Source organism: Planococcus citri, chromosome 3 (genome assembly GCF_950023065.1).
Source record: "Planococcus citri chromosome 3, ihPlaCitr1.1, whole genome shotgun sequence".
Lineage (NCBI taxonomy): Eukaryota > Metazoa > Arthropoda > Insecta > Hemiptera > Pseudococcidae > Planococcus > Planococcus citri.
In genome coordinates this window covers 28,248,197-28,268,516 of record NC_088679.1, presented here as the reverse complement: position 1 = coordinate 28,268,516, position 20,320 = coordinate 28,248,197, and the positions used below count along the sequence as shown (strand labels likewise).

The 20,320-nt window shown below is 34.1% G+C and overlaps 1 protein-coding gene across 1 annotated transcript; it reads left to right on the top strand.

The window, feature by feature from the left end:
- Window positions 1-8,074: 8,074 nt before the first annotated feature.
- LOC135841009 (uncharacterized) lies at window positions 8,075-12,487 on the top strand. The gene is made up of 6 exons (XM_065357787.1): window positions 8,075-9,261; window positions 9,365-9,690; window positions 9,791-9,844; window positions 9,953-10,291; window positions 10,397-10,603; window positions 11,918-12,487. The coding sequence occupies exons 1-6, from the start codon at window positions 8,919-8,921 to the stop codon at window positions 12,377-12,379; spliced, it is 1,731 nt and encodes a 576-aa protein (XP_065213859.1). The 5' UTR covers window positions 8,075-8,918; the 3' UTR covers window positions 12,380-12,487.
- The last annotated feature ends 7,833 nt before the right edge of the window (window positions 12,488-20,320 follow it).

Genomic DNA, 20,320 nt, shown 5'->3' with positions numbered 1-20,320 from the left:
AAATTTTCACTTTAATTTTCATTTTTCAGAAAACACATAGGTATTTTAATAAGCCAAACTCAAAACGTGCAGAATTTTATCCTCTTCAAAATTTGTTTATTATCCAAAGCGCTATAAAAAAATAGCAGTTTAATTGAAGTTGAATTTTTACCGCGCGCAACAATTTTTTACGACTTTGAGCTTCAATAAGTTTCGAACTGTTAGTGCTAGCGTTTTGAATGAAAACTCATTTTGAAGAGGATAAAATTCTGCAAATTTTAGTTTATTAAAATACGATGTAGTTGATGAAAATTTCGCGTAATTTTAATTCAAAATTGACATGCATAAAAATTTGTCCATAAAAATGAATATTAAAAATCACCATTTTCGTGTGAAATTGAAAAAAATTTATACCAATCGATAGGAAATTTCATCTTCTTTAGTTCAAGTCCAAAAAAAATTTTTCCAAACCACTTCATTTTCATGAAAAATGGGAGAAAACGCATTTATCCTATGCGTCTACGGCTGTTTTACTCGCATGTTTACGTTTTCTTAGCACCCATTTCGATCTGACGCGCTCTGTCGGATTAGTTCAAGCGAGCGACACATTGGAGGACGGTATTTGAATTTTCTCCGGTTGAAGATTTTCGTCTTCCCCTAGACTGTCTATAGTACCCTGGAAAGATGGCCAACCCACCAAGGGTAAAATGACCACCCCATGAAAAGTGATTAAAAATGCAAATAAATGAACAAAATCAAGTTTCGAGGGTTTTTATTACATATATTTAATACAAACTTCAGAAACTACTTGCATTTTGTTAATTTATTTGCAATTTTAATCATTTTTATAGCGAGGTGGCCATTTTACTCTAAATGGGGTACATGATTTCAACTATTTATCATAATCTATCTTATTTTTATAGGATTTCCCTTTTTTATAGTATAAAATAACACAGACAGATGTATTACGATCGAAGGGACATGTACTAGATCAATTAATTCATTTTCAGTGTGAATTTAACAGATAAAGCATATAGCCATCTTCCCCCTGGCCATCTTTTCCGAATTTCACGTTCATGTATTTCCTATTCTAGCGACTCTCTGCAGTCTTGAAATAACTGAAGCTTTAGGTACATAAAAATGAAGCTCAGAGTTCTAGCTTTCCAATGATGTACAAAATGTTTACTATCCTCTTCGTTAAATACGTTTTGGCAACCATAATAAAAATCCGAAATTCTTCTTTTGGTAAAAAAATAGCCTTGAAATTTTATCAACACTTCTCACACACACACAAAGTACTGAAAAAAAATTTTATGCCTGGTAAGTTCCTTTGTTATGGGGAATGAAATATATTTTTTACAGTGTGATCTACCGTCGTATACTCGAGTAACGGTCGCCTGGCCATCTTACCCGGGTTTACCTTAGGCATTTTCCACCTCATATTTATATCCAAATGCATGTACCTAGATAGGGTTTCAGGTGTAAACTACATAGTTTGTTTAGATATGGCCCTTAAACACTTAAACATTTAAATGTAAATAACTTTCATTAACTGTATAAGTATATTATTATGTTTTTTGGTTTCATTCTTTATAAATTTTTATTTTTTACTATAATTTTTTATTTTATTTTTTTTATTCCCCAAACTTAAACCACAACCAAATCCCAGAAGAAAAGAAGCCAAAATATCCAGACATCAAGATTTAAGATACCTGGATCAAAATAATTAAAATTGTATTATAACCGCATTAGTTTAGTAGAATATATATCAATCTTATCATGTGGGTGGTCGGTGAGAAGCCAGTAGCGAGTGCACTGACCGCCCCACAAATATCCCAATGTACCTCGTGGCCTTTTAACTAGGGGCCCCAACTTGTTGGGACCATCTCTAGGCAAAATTTCTCTCCCTTCATACGTCACCCCAAGACGGGTTGGGGGCTTGGTCTGCTGCCAGACAGGTACACATGAATAACGACTCCTGGAATGTGGCAGGGATCATGCCTTAGGCAACCGCCTTAGGGTTTGGGTCAGGGTGGACAATCCGTCTCACCTCCTTCCCATTCCCCTTCCCATCCCTCGTCTTAATCTTGGGGTGAAGCTATAGATTAGACTTAGAATAGATAATATACTCTAGTAGCCTTAAGATTGTTTTTTTTTTTATAAATAAAATAAACCGTCGCGCCTAGTGCATCTGAGGTGTTTTCCAAATAAAAAAAAAAAAAAAAAAAAAAAAAAAACGCATAAATAGTGTTCAAGTAAGTGGTGAAATACACCTACTTAATTATTATACGTTTTTTCTCATAGATTCATGTACCAAGGTGTTGTAATCTACATATGATTGATTTAATTAGAATTAGACGTAATTTCAACGTGTATAGATTTATTTGTACCTACTTAATTTACTCAGCCTATCTACCAGTGATGTGGAGGGATGAAGTCTCAATACTTGTTTATTGTCATTTCTCTGCTGATCTACCTATCTGCGAATAGATAGATCATTTAATTAACTAAGTTCATTCATTTACATACTGTATTGAAAAATACGTATTACAATGTATGTTAATGATGTTTTGTAAATAGTGTAAATATACATAATAAGTAAATTCGAGTTTTATTTATTATGTACATCCTCTTTGAATGTGTAAGTATGATTACTTTAGAAGACCACATGCACTCTTACTGAGCTATCCAGAATATTGTCAATTGTTCCCTTTCTAGGGAATAATTCTCATCTTAACCACCAACGAAGTCATTCTCTTTTTAATTTTTCTACTTCTTAGGTACCTATGCATTAGTCAAAAGTAAAAAAATGCTACATAACTAAATGAGTCGTAAAAAAATTTTTCATGCTATTCAATATTCATGCCAAATTATAACCCCATAATTTGGAAAAAAAATTGTTTATCATTGATTTACCAAACTTTGTGCGCATAGAAAGCAGGAAGACACCATAATGATTCAAAAACATTTACCTAGGTAATGAATTTTTCACGGTAGTCGCCTACATACTTAAGTATGTATTGCTATTTGCTACCTTCTTAAAAATGATTTGTTTACTTTTCAAATCTAAAAATTTGAAAAAAGCTCGTCACTTACGAGTTTTTAATTTAAGCTCGCTTAATTATGAATGTCTTATTAGGATATTCTATTTGGAAAAATACAGAAATAAAAAAAAATAGGAAGGTCTAATAGGAAAACAATTTATAAACAAAGTAACAAGGAAACAATACCATTAAAGGCCTATCCATTAGTTTTTTTCATTATTTCGCGAACGTAGGTACCTATCTAATTAGTCGTAGAATAATTTTGTTCAGCTCTAAACACACTTTGAGGTGTCTTTGTTACATTTTGTTTTTTGAATCTCTCTACTCAGTTGCAACTTGGATCATGATAAAATGGAAGTGAGTATCTATAAATTAAATTAATTTCTCAACTGGAAGTGCAACATGTAGGTATTCCTACCCAAACTCAACTTTTACATCATTTCAGAGATAAAAATGAAACAAACAAACGCAGCAAATCATCCACAAACACGTTTTTATCAACATTCATCGTAGTTTTGCTCAACACAGCCGGCATAGGATTAAATTGGCAATGGAAAAAATTCCGAATATTTTTATCCTGCTTAAAATACTACTTACTGGTCTCCTTCATTTTGACAACGTTTTTCCAAATGATTCTACTCAAAGACTGCAAAACTATTCACGAGCTTTCGCTCACTTTGGCTTTCATATTCAGCGGTATTTTCCTCAACATCTCGACATTGATACTGCATCTAGAAAAACAACACATTATAGCCATCTTAGATTTGGTCAATAATGAAATACCCGCAATTACGTCTAAACACGAATGCATCGTTTCAGCGGCCGAAAAATTTAAGCAATTTTTCTTCTCTCAGGCGGTTAAATTTTACGTAATTTACGGATTCGCTGTCATGTCACCGTTTATATTTTTTCCTATATCCGGAAATAAGTTAGGTGATACGAATACTCTTCTGGTACCGAGCCTGTTCCCGTGGAAAATTGATACCGGTCTTAAATACATTTTGACTATTGGTCTACAATTTAGTTGGTTGGCACCTTTATCGATTCCGGTAGTACTGAATTTCACTTTCGTAGTTTATTTCATTATCGAGGTGAGGGTTCAGTTTGACATTTTGTACGGAGATGTTTCCAAATTGAAGGATCAGTCGAGTTATTACGAATACGACGATGATAGGATCGTTGTAGAGTTCAAGAGATGTATTCAACATTATCAAATGATTTCCAAGTGAGTAGGTATAATATATGTAGGTAAGTATTATGTAAATTGAATTTAATGTCATTCACTTCATTTTTAATCTATAATTATTTTTGAAGATTTGTGGGAAATTTCTGCTCGTGTTATAAATGGTTGTTTACGGCGGATCTAATATACAGTCTGGCTAATCTTTCGTTACTTTTATATGGTATTGTATCGGTAAGTCAAAATCATTACACTCATTACGCATTAATCTACTAAAAAATATATCCAATTCGAAGAATAATTAAATTTTTCAATGAAATTTTCCCCTCTCTCATTTGTACTAATTTGTAAAATGAATGTTTTATCGAATAAATTCCATTGAATTCACTACAATAAAAATCAATATTACTGGTGTGAAATCACGATAAATTTTTTAATTAGGTACGTACGTAGGTACTATAGGTACCCAAGTAACAAATAATAAAGACTGCTGAAACTGAAAACAATCAAATTTTTAAAAATCGTTTGTAAAATCGGAGAGAACTTGAGCTCCATAATATTAAAACACAGGAGAAGGAGCTCTGATAATGAAGCAAATAGGCAGTTGAAAAAATTGGGAGGAAATGGGATATAAAAATTTTGAAAATTTCACTCAGTCGTAATAATTTGAGAATTTTGATTTCAGACATTTCAATCGTAAGTATAAATAATTAGCTAAAAGGAAATGATTGCAGATTTTATTTATCTAACCGTGCCTTTTTCTCAATTTCAGGGAGAAAGAACCGTTTCTGCATTTATGCAACAAATGTCAGCTTTTGTATTGGTTTTTTCATTCCTTTACTTGTACTGTTACATCGGACAAACTTTGGAAAACGCTGTAAGTACCTATAAAAAAATTTTAATTTCTGTAGTCGTTAATTTTTCCAACCAGAAATAGCAACAACAAAGTTTTTTTTTTTTTTAGAACGATAGACTTGAGAAATGCTTATACGACGTTGAATGGTTCAAGCAAACGATAAAATTTAGAAAATTATTTTTCGTTTTCAATAGCATAATTCGTCAAAGAGTAAATTTGAAAGCTGGTAGCGATTTTACAGCTTCTTATGAATTGTTTGCTGTTGTCTTGAAGTTGGCTTATTCGTATTTTAATGTATTGACCACGACATTTGCAAATTGAATACATTCTGGGTAGCTAACATATGTATGCACGAGTAATTAATGCTCAAAAATATTTAGCTAGGTACCACGAGTACTTTGAAATGTTTTACATGCGTAAGTATTCTAATTGGAAAACAAACATTTCATTTTGACTCTAAAAAACAGAGAAAAAGAAATTAAGATAACGCATAATAATACGTAATTATCAATAACATAATTAGTACCTAAGGTATGTAGGTAATTAATTGAGTACCTTTTGAAAATTCTTACCTCTACATACGTCCAGCTTGAAGATGGACGTAAACGAATTACGTAATAATGCTTATCTTCTTGTATTTTGAAACTGATATATCACACATAATAATTATTAATTAAATTTAAAAAATATATAAGTTACTTACATACGAGTACTTCGCTATTAACAATTTTTTTTCCAATTTTTCATCCTAGACTTACATTTGAATTACAAGAAACCTCTTGAAAAACTGAGCTAGCGTAGCTTTTTGTCAAGATTTCAGATTTTGAAAATAATTGAAAATTACAAAATGGTTCAATATACCTAAATAGATTAAGGAATTTATTCGAGCCGATGGAGAAATTTCGGCTTCAAACAAAGATAAATCAAATGAAGAGTATGCAGGTACTTTACTTACATAGGTTGTGAAAATATGAAAAAAACGACAGGACCGTCGAGAAGGGGAAGGGAAGGGTGCAGTTTGCCCCATGCAAAATACCACACAAGTCAAAATTTCAAAAATTACAATTCATTTTTCGAATCTCGTTTAAGAAGCAAGAAACAAACCAGAAAGACGGGTCAATGACTTCAGGAAGCTAGAAAGGCATGCAGACAATCTCGAGAGACCAGACCAGACAGACCGACAGACAACCATGAGAGGCTAGACAGATAGGGCAGTGACCTTGAAAGGTCGAGCAGACAGGTCAATGACCTTAAGATACTAAACTGACTGGGTCAATAACCTTGAAAGGTCAGACAGACGACCTTCAGAAGCCAGACAGACAGACGGGTATAAATTATTTCAAGGGGACAGACAGACAGACAGACAGACAATCTAAGGAAGCGACGACGCCAAACAGGCAGACAGACGATCTTGGAAGGCTACGTCAGCTGGTCAGTGACCTTGAAATTTAGGCACGTGGGTAAATGGCTTTAAGAGGCCAGCCAGATAGAGACGATCTTGGGAGGCTAGACAGTCTGGTCAGTGACCTTGAAAGTTTGGGCACGTGGGTAAATGGCCTTAAGAGGCCAGCCAGCCAGCCAGCCAGCCAGACAGACAAACGACTTGGAGAAGCCAGATAGACAAGTCAATGAGCCTAAAACCCAGAGCAGGGCGTCAGGCTGCGGAAGACCTCTGCATAGAGCTCAAGCTACTCGTAGGTCTGGATCAGGCTGAAGACCTGAATGTCTGATCGAACAATAAGTCAACGTGTCCAAAAAACATATCCATGACTGAAAACGTTTCTTGAAGAGGAGCCTGTACGCCCATTTTTATTATACGAGTATAGGTCTAGGTTCCCACAAATATTGAAATTTATGGGCCTATTTAGAAAGAAAAAAAAAACAGAATTTCTAGGTATTTTACTCGTCAGAAAAGTTTTTCGAATAGGACATAAGAAAATTGAATAACCATTGAAAAATACTTATATCTCCAATTCTCCACCCTCCTGGCAAAATTTTGGGTGCTGAATTTAATTTTTTGATTTTCGAATGTAATCCACGTCCAAATAAATTTTTGACTGTCAAAAAAAATTTTCCAGAAAAATAACTCATTTTGTAGGTACTTAATGAAAAAAAAATGTAAAAATAAGCATAATATAAATTTTACGAATTGGAAGTACTTTATTATTTTTGAAAAAAACTCCTTTTTCAAGTTGAATTCAAGAAAGTTTTGCTTTCCAAAAAAACTTGATTTCTTGCAGAAATTGCTAAAAATTGTGAAAAAGTTGTAGTTTTTTTAGTTGCTAAAATTGTGATAAAAGTTTTGCTTTTTTAGCCAAAATTTTCAAAAATTGTCAAAAAGTATTTCTTTTTTCCAGATTTCAGAATTGATACATAAATTTTGCTTTTTATAAAACTACCAAAAATTTTGCCTTTTCCAAAAATTGCCATCAAGTTTTCTATTTTTAAAAAACATTTTCCTTTTATGTTTTTTTGAAAAATTCCAAAAAAATTTGCCCAAATCGCTAAAAAGTAAAATTTAATAGTAGAAAATTTCTACTTTTTTTTTTACTAAAATTATGAACAAGTTTTGCTTTTTTGTTGAATTAAAACTGGCCAAAAGTGCATTTAAAAACTCTCTAGTGAAATTTTTGCTGTCCTCGTCGTCGTCGTTGTTGTTGTTGTTTATTTCTGTCGCCCAAAAAAGCAAAAAAAATTCACTACTTTTGCAGTAGATGAACTGTTTTTTTGTTGTTTTTTTTGACGTGCAACAGAGAATTTTTCAATCTTCCAGTTCTGAAAATGAACGATTAAAATCATGATTTTGAAGTTTGAACCAGTAGATTCTGGTTTTAAAAATTTGTGCTTCGGTTCTGTTTTTCTTTTTGAGCAATTTTTACATAACTGGAAAATCCGAAAGGCGAAAATTCGTTTGCTGGAGAGAAGCTTTAGAACAAACGTGTTTAACGAAAATGGCTACCACCTCCCCTCTTCTTGAAAATCATCATTTCTTCTGCTCTGAATCTGATCCACTCTGAATGTTTTTTTTTCTCTCAGAAATCAGTGGCTTGACCAAGGGGGGAGATGCGGGTTTCAAAGGCTGAAAATTCGATTTAAAATATACAAAAATTCGAAAAAGTTTTGCTATTTGGTTCGCTTAAGCAATAGTTTTACATTTTACCTTCATTTCCATGAAATTCCTTAAGATTTCAACTTTCTTATAAAATGTTGCTTTGTTATTCCCTTTGGACAAATTCTAGCAATGGTACGACGCTGTCAAAAATCATCCAATTTTGAGGATCCATTGTTTATTCACTCGGAGCAAACTTTTTTTTACCAATTTTTTATCAAAGATAATTCACACAAATTGAACATTTTATGAGATTGTAGGAAAACTTTTGAGGATATGGTTTAAATTCAATCATTAAAAATAATAGATATTTAAAATGTAAAATAAGTATGTACTTAGATAGTGCTTAACTTATACAACTTAGTGTAGGTAAATGAAATATCTAGTCACAGTCACGTGCACTTTTGTGCGAAAGATTGGGAGCTGACTTGTCAGCTTTATGTTTACTTTATGACTAGGACTACCCATAAAGTAATGCAACATAGCCACAAACGATCGCAAATTTATCGCTGTGTTTGTTCATTCAAGTGACGTAAAAATCGTGTAGGTAAGAAAATTATTCACTGAAAATTCAAACGTAGAACGATACGACGAAACTGATATTAGACCTATAATTCGCAGTCTGCGATTTCGTATCATATTGCTCACCGATTATTCTGCTTTGAAGAAAAACGTGATCGAAAACTTTAACGTAACACTGCGATGAAAATGTGATATCAATTTGCATTCTGCTACATATTTTGTGTTCATATGAATACCTACTCGCAGACTTTACTACGCCGAATGAGGATAAACTACATATCTAGTCGATCCACTTCGTACTTATACTTAGGTACCTATCTAGTTCTTTTGATTCATCTAAGTGACGAAAAATCGCGTAAAAAACCATCGACTGACTTCAAATTCAACGATCGAAGCGCAGCGATGAACCCCATGTTAATTTGCATCCTGCTATTTACCATCAATACTCGTAGAGTTTATTGCGCCGAAGAAACAAGAAACGTATCCGATTCGGGGCCATCATCCTCGACAGCAGGTTCACCATCCCAACAAACTAACTCCGAAACTAATAAAGCGAAGGAATCCGAAATTGGTAAGTTCAAAACAGATTTCATAGTAACATTTCAAAATCTTAAATATAAAGTTCCTACACCTACAAATATTTTTTATTTTTTGTCTGGATTTTTAAAAATTAGTATCCGAAGAACCTCAGCCACAACCAACTAAGCCCAAACCCAAAGGTCCTTTTCCAGCATTGGAACTGATAATAAATGGAAATAAAAAATTCGAAGCAAGAAAACCATTTTATTTTTGCCCAGCAGAAACACCCGAACAAGTAGCAACAACTAGATTAGAAAAATTCAAATTTTGTTTATTTGAAAAAGAGGAAAATAAAATAAAACCAGATCCGAAAGGTATCCAGTGTGAACACGACCCGAAACCGAAACTCTGGGGTTTTTCAGATGACGGAGTAAAATGCGGTAAAGATGATAAGGGTGTGCTGTACACTTACATTTATGAGGTGGGTACTGGGTACATATGAAACAATAAATAAACAATTTCATTCTGGTCCAAAAAAAGCGAATACTTTGCCTACTACTTCGTGTTGTTTTATGTTTCAGATATGTTGGAAATCTAAATCTTTTTATCTGAAACTTCCTATAATTAGATCAAGAGTTAGTATATCTATCTACCTATAAGTTGATAATGATACCCACATAAGTGATCTATCTTTCGTGACTGTAATCGATCCAACGTACGAATTTCATTTTGAATACTTATAGGACGACCTTTTTCCAAAAATAAAGCGAGATTTTGCCGAAGTATACACAGTATGTTGGCGATCATCTGATAAAGAGACCATGTACGTGAGGTATCCTCTGAAACCGGTACATGCAGACCTTCCTGAACCCTCTACTGAGTCTCAGCAAAAACAACCAGATGATCCACAACCTTCTCAATCCGCCGTCGAGTCTCATCAAATACAATCCGATGATCTAGATCTACAATCGACAGACGAAGATTTGCCGGAGAATTTCTTGGATTATTTTAAAATAGTACAGTTAAAAACCAAAGGATTTATTAATTTGGATTTTCAACAAGAAAAGGAATTTTTTAATACGGTAATCTCATATGATTTACATTTATTTTATTAGGTATCCTACTTTAAATATAATATTTCAGGCATCTTTAATTTATACCCTGTACCAGTACTTTGAATTTTACAGAAAAAACAATCAAAAATTCTGAAAGAAATGTTTGGAGATGATTTCGACGAATACCTATTTCCTCAAATGTTAGTTTCTTCAATTCATGTGAATCCAGAAATCGCTAAAACGTCAGTTTACAATTATTTAAATGTTAGACCACAATGGTCCAGCATTTATGCCCGGTGGAATAAACTGGAAGAGCATATAAGAGCAGTGAAACTGAAAGTAGGTAAATCATCGTAAACTAGCTCGTATTATGAATTTTTAAAATTTTTATTTTAAAAAAATTTTAATTCAACACTACGAAACTCCTTTAAAAACCCAGACAGTCGAAAAAAATCAACAAGTGTTCAAAATCAAACCAACATGAACTATTAAAAAAAAAAAAAAAGAAAAAAAAAATGTTGTTCAAGTAAACAGACAACAGACGTGATTTTACTAACTTAAACGCTCGACAGAATCGTGAACATTTCGATCATTTTTTTTCTTTATCTTCTAATTAATTCATCATCAAGTTTAATTCTTCATGGCATGGCATTGAGAAATTTTTTTGAGTAAATTCAGGATTTTTTCATGGCTTTTTAAGATTAGAAGAAAAAAGAAACCAAAATTGATTAATAATTACCTACCAAAAGTTTTTTTCGACAGTTTAAAAAAATAAATAAAATAAGTACATACCTACCTACATAATATTATTTAAAAATATGATTGCAAAACTTTTTAATTTATGAAATTAAAATTTTTCGCCTATAAATTGGAGAAAGAAAATTAATAATTGACTAAAAAAATCTTCAATTTTTTACAAAGACTTTTATTTGCCATAAATACATTTTTTAATCCAAAGTTTTCCAAAAAATTTTAAGACCATAAGCCACAATACGTTTAATTTTAACATTCTGGCGGTCGTTATGTGATAATTTTTGATCAGGTTTAGCCAAATTTTTAAACAGTTCAAAGATCGATTCTCATATTAATACTGGATGAATCTAAAAAGAGTTTAATTCTGGACTTTTCCTCGGTCTTTTTGCGACTTTGATTGAAACTTGGCCGTTTTATTTTTGAAATTTATAAATGAAAAAATGTTGAACTTTTACCAAAGCTTTAGAAGTTGCTAAATAAATGGCAGAAACAAACTCGAGGAAGTCGTTAGAGTAGGTAAAGTATGTATTGGAAAAATGAAAATAAACATTTTGAAAATGTAAAACGCTATTTCTCAAAATTTTTTAAAATGAAAAATTCTCGATTTTTCCAAATTCTTTACCTTAGGTACTCTAAACATTACAAAACTTCAATTTTTCAGTTTTTTTTTTCGTTTTTTGATTTATGTTCTTGTTTTGCATGCACCTAAAATTAAGATTTTTTGTTGTTGTAATTTTCACAATTATTTGGCCAATTTTTTTTAAATGTATGTATTTTTGCTTGCTTAACGCCCTATGGAGATTTTTTTCTCATCAGATTATAGCCAATGGGCACTAACATTAGTCGAACTTTTATTTTATACTTAGCTAATATTAAAAGTCACCTTAAAATACATTTCAGAGTACAAGATATCTGTATGTTTACTCCGGAACAAATGGTACATTAATCCGGAATGAAAAAGAACTGAACTTGAAATTTGGTAAATCCATAACGTTAAGCGTACCAGCTGTTTGGTGGAAACTGATAATGGACGACGAATACCAAGAAGGAATTGTTTTAGCCATGCAGAACGAACCGAAAAAATTTCCGAATTTAGGCGAGCTTTTATGCACCGAAAGTATTTGCAATTCTCAGGGATGGGAAGAGATCGATGGAATCGCGTACTGCTGCAAGTTCGATGACACAATGCGAACCAAATTAGGCTTAGATAAAGAAGATATCTTGATAACGGAAGTTTTCAATCCGCAAGTTCCAGTTGGAAGCAGACCTAAACCTAAGCCTAGACCTAAACCTAAGAAAAATAGAGTACGATTATTCAAGGATTGGCTAAAGAAGACATTCAAAAGTAATTCTTTGTATTAAGTGGCAGGTGGGATGGGAAGTTGTCCATATGTTTAATGATTCACCTACTTCTGAGTGTTCTAATGTATCTCATTTTTTCTATTCGCGATAATAAAATTTTAAAAATCACTGTGGGTGATTTTATGGCATCTAGATTTCCTTATGATACGAGCTTGCGAAACACACACCTGAACAAATACATTGATGTAATTTGGCGGAATCTACGCTTGAATGTTCACAGAGAAGTGTTACCTACCTACGTGGGTACCTACGTACTTCGTATCTTATATACTAGTAAAATTCGAATTATCTGATTCGACAAATATTTCGTGTGATTAAATTTTAAATGTGAATTTTACACCATGACGAATCATTTGAAAATTGGTTTCTTGGTTTCAATTTTTTTCACGTTAATATTTCGTTCCACTGATGGCGGTATTGGATTCAGTACGTTCTTACTCGTGAACTTAATAAACAAGTAAATTTATCATTCTAAGTACTCTACATAATATAATCTATAGATCATAAGGTACTGTTGATTGGCAGGTTCTACGAATAACACTATATCTGAAAAAATCTTATATCCTGCCCTCGAAGTGATTCTACAAGGAAATACAATTATTTTACCACAAAATGACGAAGATTCGAACGAAAACATCGAATTGAGCGATTCTCAAAAATTTCTCTACTTGTGTTTCGGGGAGCAGGCAATCCAGTTTTCGTTTCAGTATAATTATATAAATCGTAAGTGTCTTTTCCCGAAAAAAATTACTTCTCAAAGGGAAATCGTCACGTGTGGTGAAGAAGTGATTCCCACAAGAATGAAAACTCCTATCAAATGTGGCAGTGACGATAGAGATGTGTTAGAGTTGATATATCACGAGGTAAATTGATGAAGTTGTTAAGATCCATTATGATTATTGAATTCATTTGTTTTAATGAATAATAATAAATTCCATAAATAATTCAAATGATAATAAAAATGTAAAGGTTTGTTTCAAGGAGTATTTTATTGAAATGGGTATTCCAAATGAAGATCTTGCAGAAATAATTGAAGTAGGTACGTAGATTTAAGTGAAAATACATAGACATTTTGTATTTTTGTATGTATATGAATTTCTATTTTCTAATTATGTGACGAACACTGAAATCAACTTTTGCTTGCCATCTGAAAATATTTCTGTTCAATATAAAAATTAGAACCACATACCTTTCAAAAGAATTTTGTGAAAAAAAGCAAGGTACTACCCACAACAAAATATCTTGCACTTGATTTGGAAGCTTTTTTAGCTTCAAAAAAACTACAAAATATTTTAGAATTTCGATTCTGAGAATATTTATTTTTGAAATGAGACTGAAAATGACAACAGAATCATTAAATTCTAAAATTCATTTTTAAAATTTTGAAAAATTTTTGAAAAAAAAATTAAATCCAATTTTTTTAACTTTTTTAAAAACTGAAGGGTGAAGATGCACTCCAGCATCTACGTTTAAAAAAATACATATTTAATATGAAAAAGTTTAAAAATTGTTATAACAATATCTACATATTTTAATTTTTTTTAATTTTCAAAAATTCGTCGAAATCCATAAGTAAATGCACTTGATTTGGAAGCTTTTTTCACTTCAAAAAAACTACAAAATATTTTAGAATTTCGATTCTGAAAATATTTATTTTTGAAATGAGACTGAAAATGACAACAGAATTATTAAATTCTACGAGCTTCAGAAAGTTCTTTTGTCAAAATTTTTTACAAGTATTACTTTACTTCATTTTTTATATTTAATTTTAAAAATTCAGTTAAAATTGTTGTACATATTAAAAAGCATCTTGTTCTTATTTTCAAAATCAAAAAAATAAATTAACAAAATTGTCAACACATAAAGTCTTGGCCGTAGAAACTCCCATGTAATCCAGAATACAAATGTTTTCCATTCAAAAAATAAAATAAAATGAAGTCGATGAATCATATATATTTTCCGAACCTTGAATAATTCCAAAATGATTTTTTTTCAGAATCAAAAGCTTTTCAAAAGTTTCTTTCATTTGAAATTAAAAAAAAAAAAAATTGAAAGTGGAGTGATTTTTTATGTAACGTTCTTTATATAAAATAGTTGAAGATACAATTGAATGATGCACAATTTTTAGTATTTTTTATTTTTTCTATAATTCAGTAGGGTTATTATGAAATTATTGTTTTGACCTCAAAAGCGTAGGCTACTCTTTTCCTATAAAACTAGGTGTAGGCAGCAGTTTTTAAAAATGTAAATAATACTTTATTTTAAAGTTATTTACAGAAGGGTCCTAATTAAGTTTAATATTGATTACAGGACAAAGCGACAATATTGAATGAAATAATCATAGTGTACTCCTTTTGTTCTCGTTCGGTCGTCACTGAAATACCAGACGAACCTGCCACTAAAAAAGAAGAAACCGTATTTGTTCGATACGAAATATCTTCTTATGAATTAAAAAGACAACCAAGACCAGAAAAATTCAAGACTAATTTTTACCCAAATTCGTGTCGAATTTCTTCATGCAATTATATGTCAAAATGCTACAAAAAAGTAAGTAGGTGTACTAAAGTAGGTACCTTATTAGATCAGTTTTGTACGTTTATAGGGTGAGCTTTTATTTCGAACAACGGTGAAAATTTATTTGATTTAAAAATTTCAAGTAGAAATTTACCAAAAATTATTCTATTTTTGATAAAAATTCTATTCGATTGAAATTTCAAATAAAAAATCCTTATTTACTAAAAATTTGGTTTGATTTGATTTTCAAATAAAATTTTATTTGCTTCAGAAAAACCAAAGAAAAGCGTTGGAATTAATGTTTCCTGGGATAGGAATAGTCGAAGATTATTTAGCAGAACAAATGATGGTATCTATCGACGATATCATGAATGATATTGCAGTAGATTCATTGGCGAATTACATCAACGTAAAACCTCAATGGAAAAGCTTGCAAGAAGATTGGGAAATGCTGGGCATGTACATAAGAGAACAATCAAAACTGGTGAGAGAAATTCAACGTGAGATGAGGGAAAATTGAAACAAATCGTTGCAGATAAACTTGATACTCGTAGTACTTTAAATAGGTATAATTTTAATTTTTTATTTGGTGATCTTAATGTCGTTCGCAGGCATCAATGCAAGCAAATTCATTCAGCGATCCACAAAACAATTCACACGTAAGGAGCATTTTTTCGTAAAAAGTTGTATTAAAATTGAAAAATCACCAATAGGTACTTACTTACCTACAAATAAAAGTACCAATATTTGAACTTTACTATACCTATCTTTCAGAACGGATTCGTTATTTATTCCGGAACATACGGTGAATTCGAAGATACTCAAAACAGAAAAATACAGATAGGAAAACCCCCCTTAAAATCTGCTGAATTGGCAAAATCGAGAATACCCGAAACACGTTTAATAATCGACGCATCGCGTTTAAAGTACTCACAAACGTGTACCATTCCCATATACTGGTGGAAGCTTGTGGTAGCTACGAAATCTAATACAGGAATTATCATCGGATTACTAAATCATCCAAAACAGATTGGTGTTTCTCAACACGTTGAACCCTTGTGCAAAGATGTCTGCCATTTGTACGGTTGGCAAGAGGTGAAAAATATAAATAATGATATCTTTTGTTGCGAACCTGAGACGAAACTATTACAAAAATTATTGCTACATTTTAGTATGTATGTTGAATTTGAGGGTACCCTTGATTTGAATGAAGAATCTGACTCTGAGGAGAATTCTGATTCCAGTTTAGATTCTAATAATTTGTTTTTTATTGCGGGGGATAGGTATTTTAGCGATAATTTACGAACAAATCCCCAGTATTATCAAGTATTGTGGTAATAAAGTACCCTACACAACTCATTTTAATTTTTAAATTTTTTTTTTTTTAAATAATCTGTATGTATGGTAAGACGATTGTAGATCATGGACCAGTACAAAAAAAAATCAGAAAATGATATCAGCAAAATTATCATGAATACAAAAAAGGCATTCAAATTAAAATTCCTTCCAATATGGATTTATTGATGATTGATCAGACGTGAGAGTTTGGGTTGACGATCTTTTTTTTTCCCTTTTTTGGTAGGTACCTACTACGAATATTTTACTGCATCAAGTTATTTAGATTGATTTTTAATATAAAATATGAATATTTATAAAATCAATTGTAGTTGGTATTTTTAATGGATGACTATTTTAGTCATTATTTTCGAATCTGAATTTGTCAGAAAAGGGTCTTGAGAAACCACGCATGATTTTTTTATAAGAAATAAAATGCTACAAATACGAACAACACCGACCCAAAATTAGTCCAAAACCGTTTTTTTTCCTCCGTGCATAGTCGCGGTTCGCGCGACCTCTCCGAAAATTGAAAATTGGAAGGTATACCTTGCTGTGTGCATGAATGAGAGGTCCGCGCGAGTTTGCAAATTGGAATCGGAAAATAGTGCATCAGGGGGTATTTTGGGACGGCGTATTCAATGCCGCAAACCGCAGCTCATGAAACCTCTTTGTTCTCCTGGAAACTGGGTTTGAATTCGCTGGAAAGATGAAATTTCCAGTTTTTGACAAAAATGCGGATTTTTCGAGAAACGAATTCAAGCAAATGAGTCGCATGTCGCAAATGGGTTCCAGGAGGGTTTTCGGGGTCGAGGAATTCATTGCAACAATCGGTAGCCTGCTACAGTTCGATTGGAAGCCTGTGGGGCGGTCTTGCACAATGAAAAGTACCAAAAATGCAACTTATGCGCATCTCCCAAGAAAATGAAGGTCATATTCGAAATCAGCGACCCAAAATTAGTCCCAAATCGTCTTTGTTGCGGACAAATCGCTCACTTTTCTCCATACTTGTTGATTCCACCATTGCCCACTAGGGGGTGGGCAGAAGGGGCCAAAAAACCACTGGAGAAAATGTCGCCCAAACGAGCTGAAAATTTGGTAGTGGAGGTTTTTTGGGACGGCGAATTCAATGCCGCAAACCGCAGCTCATGAAACCTCTTTGTTCTCCTGCAAACTGTGTTTGAATTCACCAGAAAGATGGAATTTCAAGTTTTTGACAAAAATGTGATTTTTTCAAGGACAAGAATGGTTACCAGGGGTGGTTTTCAGGGTCGAGGAATTCATTGCGATCATCGGTAGCCTGCTACAGTTCGATTGGAAGTCTGTGGGGCGGTTTTGCACAATGAAAAGTACCAAAAATGCCACTTATGCGCATCTCCCAAGAAAATGAAGGTCATATTCGAAATCAGCGACCCAAAATTAGTCCAAAACCGTTGCTTCCTGCGTGCAAAGTCACAAGTCGCGCGGCCGCATCAAAAATTGCAAATTGGAAGGTCTTTATCTTGCAGTGTGCAGAAATGAAGGGTCCGCGCGAGTTTGCGAATTGGACTTTGAAAATGGTGTACCTGGGGTTTTTTTGGGACGGCGAATTCAATGCCGCAAACCGCAGCTCATGAAACCGCTTTGTTCTCCTGCAAACTGTGTTTGAATTCACCAGAAAGATGGAATTTCAAGTTTTTGACAAAAATGTGATTTTTTCAAGGACAAGAATGGTAACCAGGGGGGTTTTCAGGGTCGAGGAATTCATTGCGATCATCGGTAGCCTGCTGCAGTTCGATTGGAAGCCTGTGGGGCGGTTTTGCACAATGAAAAGTACCAAAAATGCCACTTATGCGCATCTCCCAAGAAAATGAAGGTCATATTCGAAATCAGCGACCCAAAATTAGTCCCAAATCGTCTTTGTTGCGGACAAATCGCTCACTTTTCTCCATACTTGTTGATTCCACCATTGCCCACTAGGGGGTGGGCAGAAGGGGCCAAAAAACCACTGGAGAAAATGTCGCCCAAACGAGCTGAAAATTTGGTAGTGGAGGTTTTTTGGGACGGCGAATTCAATGCCGCAAACCGCAGCTCATGAAACCGCTTTGTTCTCCTGCAAACTGTGTTTGAATTCACCAGAAAGATGGAATTTCAAGTTTTTGACAAAAATGTGATTTTTTCAAGGACAAGAATGGTAACCAGGGGGGTTTTCAGGGTCGAGGAATTCTTTGCGATCATCGGTAGCCTGCTGCAGTTCGATTGGAAGCCTGTGGGGCGGTTTTGCACAATGAAAAGTACCAAAAATGCCACTTATGCGCATCTCCCAAGAAAATGAAGGTCATATTCGAAATCAGCGACCCAAAATTAGTCCCAAATCGTCTTTGTTGCGGACAAATCGCTCACTTTTCTCCATACTTGTTGATTCCACCATTGCCCACTAGGGGGTGGGCAGAAGGGGCCAAAAAACCACTGGAGAAAATGTCGCCCAAACGAGCTGAAAATTTGGTAGTGGAGGTTTTTTGGGACGGCGAATTCAATGCCGCAAACCGCAGCTCATGAAACCGCTTTGTTCTCCTGCAAACTGTGTTTGAATTCACCAGAAAGATGGAATTTCAAGTTTTTGACAAAAATGTGATTTTTTCAAGGACAAGAATGGTAACCAGGGGGGTTTTCAGGGTCGAGGAATTCATTGCGATCATCGGTAGCCTGCTGCAGTTCGATTGGAAGCCTGTGGGGCGGTTTTGCACAATGAAAAGTACCAAAAATGCCACTTATGCGCATCTCCCAAGAAAATGAAGGTCATATTCGAAATCAGCGACCCAAAATTAGTCCCAAATCGTCTTTGTTGCGGACAAATCGCTCACATTTATCCGCCACCCCTGTTGATTCCACCATTGCCTACTAGGGAGTAGGCAGAAGGGGCCAAAAAAACCACTGGATAAAATGTCGCTCAAGCGAGCTGAAAATTTGGGCCTGGGGGTGTTTTGGGACGGCGAATTCAATGCCGCAAACCGCAGCTCATGAAACCTCTTTCTTCTCCTGGAAACTGGGTTTTAATTCCCTATAAAGATGAAATTCAAAGTTTTTGGCAAAAATGTGAATTTTTCGAGAACCGAATTCTAGAAAATGAGTCGAGAATGGATTTCAGGGGGGTTTTCGGGGTCGGGGAATTCATTGCAACAATCGGTAGCTCGCTAGCGTTTGATTGGAAGCCTGTGGAGCGGTTTTGCACAATGCAAAGTACCAAAAATGCCACTTATGCGCATCTCCCAAGAAAATGAAGGTCATATTCGAAATCAGCGACCCAAAATTAGTCCCAAATCGTCTTTGTTGCGGACAAATCGCTCACTTTTCTCCATACTTGTTGATTCCACCATTGCCCACTAGGGGGTGGGCAGAAGGGGCCAAAAAACCACTGGAGAAAATGTCGCCCAAACGAGCTGAAAATTTGATAGTGGAGGTTTTTTGGGAGGGCGAATTCAATGCCGCAAACCGCAGCTCATGAAACCGCTTTGTTCTCCTGCAAACTGTGTTTGAATTCACCAGAAAGATGGAATTTCAAGTTTTTGACAAAAATGTGATTTTTTCAAGGACAAGAATGGTAACCAGGGGGGTTTTCAGGGTCGAGGAATTCTTTGCGATCATCGGTAGCCTGCTGCAGTTCGATTGGAAGCCTGTGGGGCGGTTTTGCACAATGAAAAGTACCAAAAATGCCACTTATGCGCATCTCCCAAGAAAATGAAGGTCATATTCGAAATCAGCGACCCAAAATTAGTCCCAAATCGTCTTTGTTGCGGACAAATCGCTCACTTTTCTCCATACTTGTTGATTCCACCATTGCCCACTAGGGGGTGGGCAGAAGGGGCCAAAAAACCACTGGAGAAAATGTCGCCCAAACGAGCTGAAAATTTGGTAGTGGAGGTTTTTTGGGACGGCGAATTCAATGCCGCAAACCGCAGCTCATGAAACCGCTTTGTTCTCCTGCAAACTGTGTTTGAATTCACCAGAAAGATGGAATTTCAAGTTTTTGACAAAAATGTGATTTTTTCAAGGACAAGAATGGTAACCAGGGGGGTTTTCAGGGTCGAGGAATTCATTGCGATCATCGGTAGC

Excerpts from the sequence above, each read along its gene's own strand:
- LOC135841009 (XM_065357787.1), top strand. The coding sequence starts at position 8,919 with ATGAATACCTACTCGCAGACTTTACTACGCCGAATGAGGATAAACTAC. Across the intron at positions 9,845-9,952 it reads TTCCTATAATTAGATCAAGA|GACGACCTTTTTCCAAAAAT; the intron begins GTTAGTATATCT and ends GAATACTTATAG. Across the intron at positions 10,292-10,396 it reads AAAAGGAATTTTTTAATACG|AAAAAACAATCAAAAATTCT; the intron begins GTAATCTCATAT and ends TGAATTTTACAG.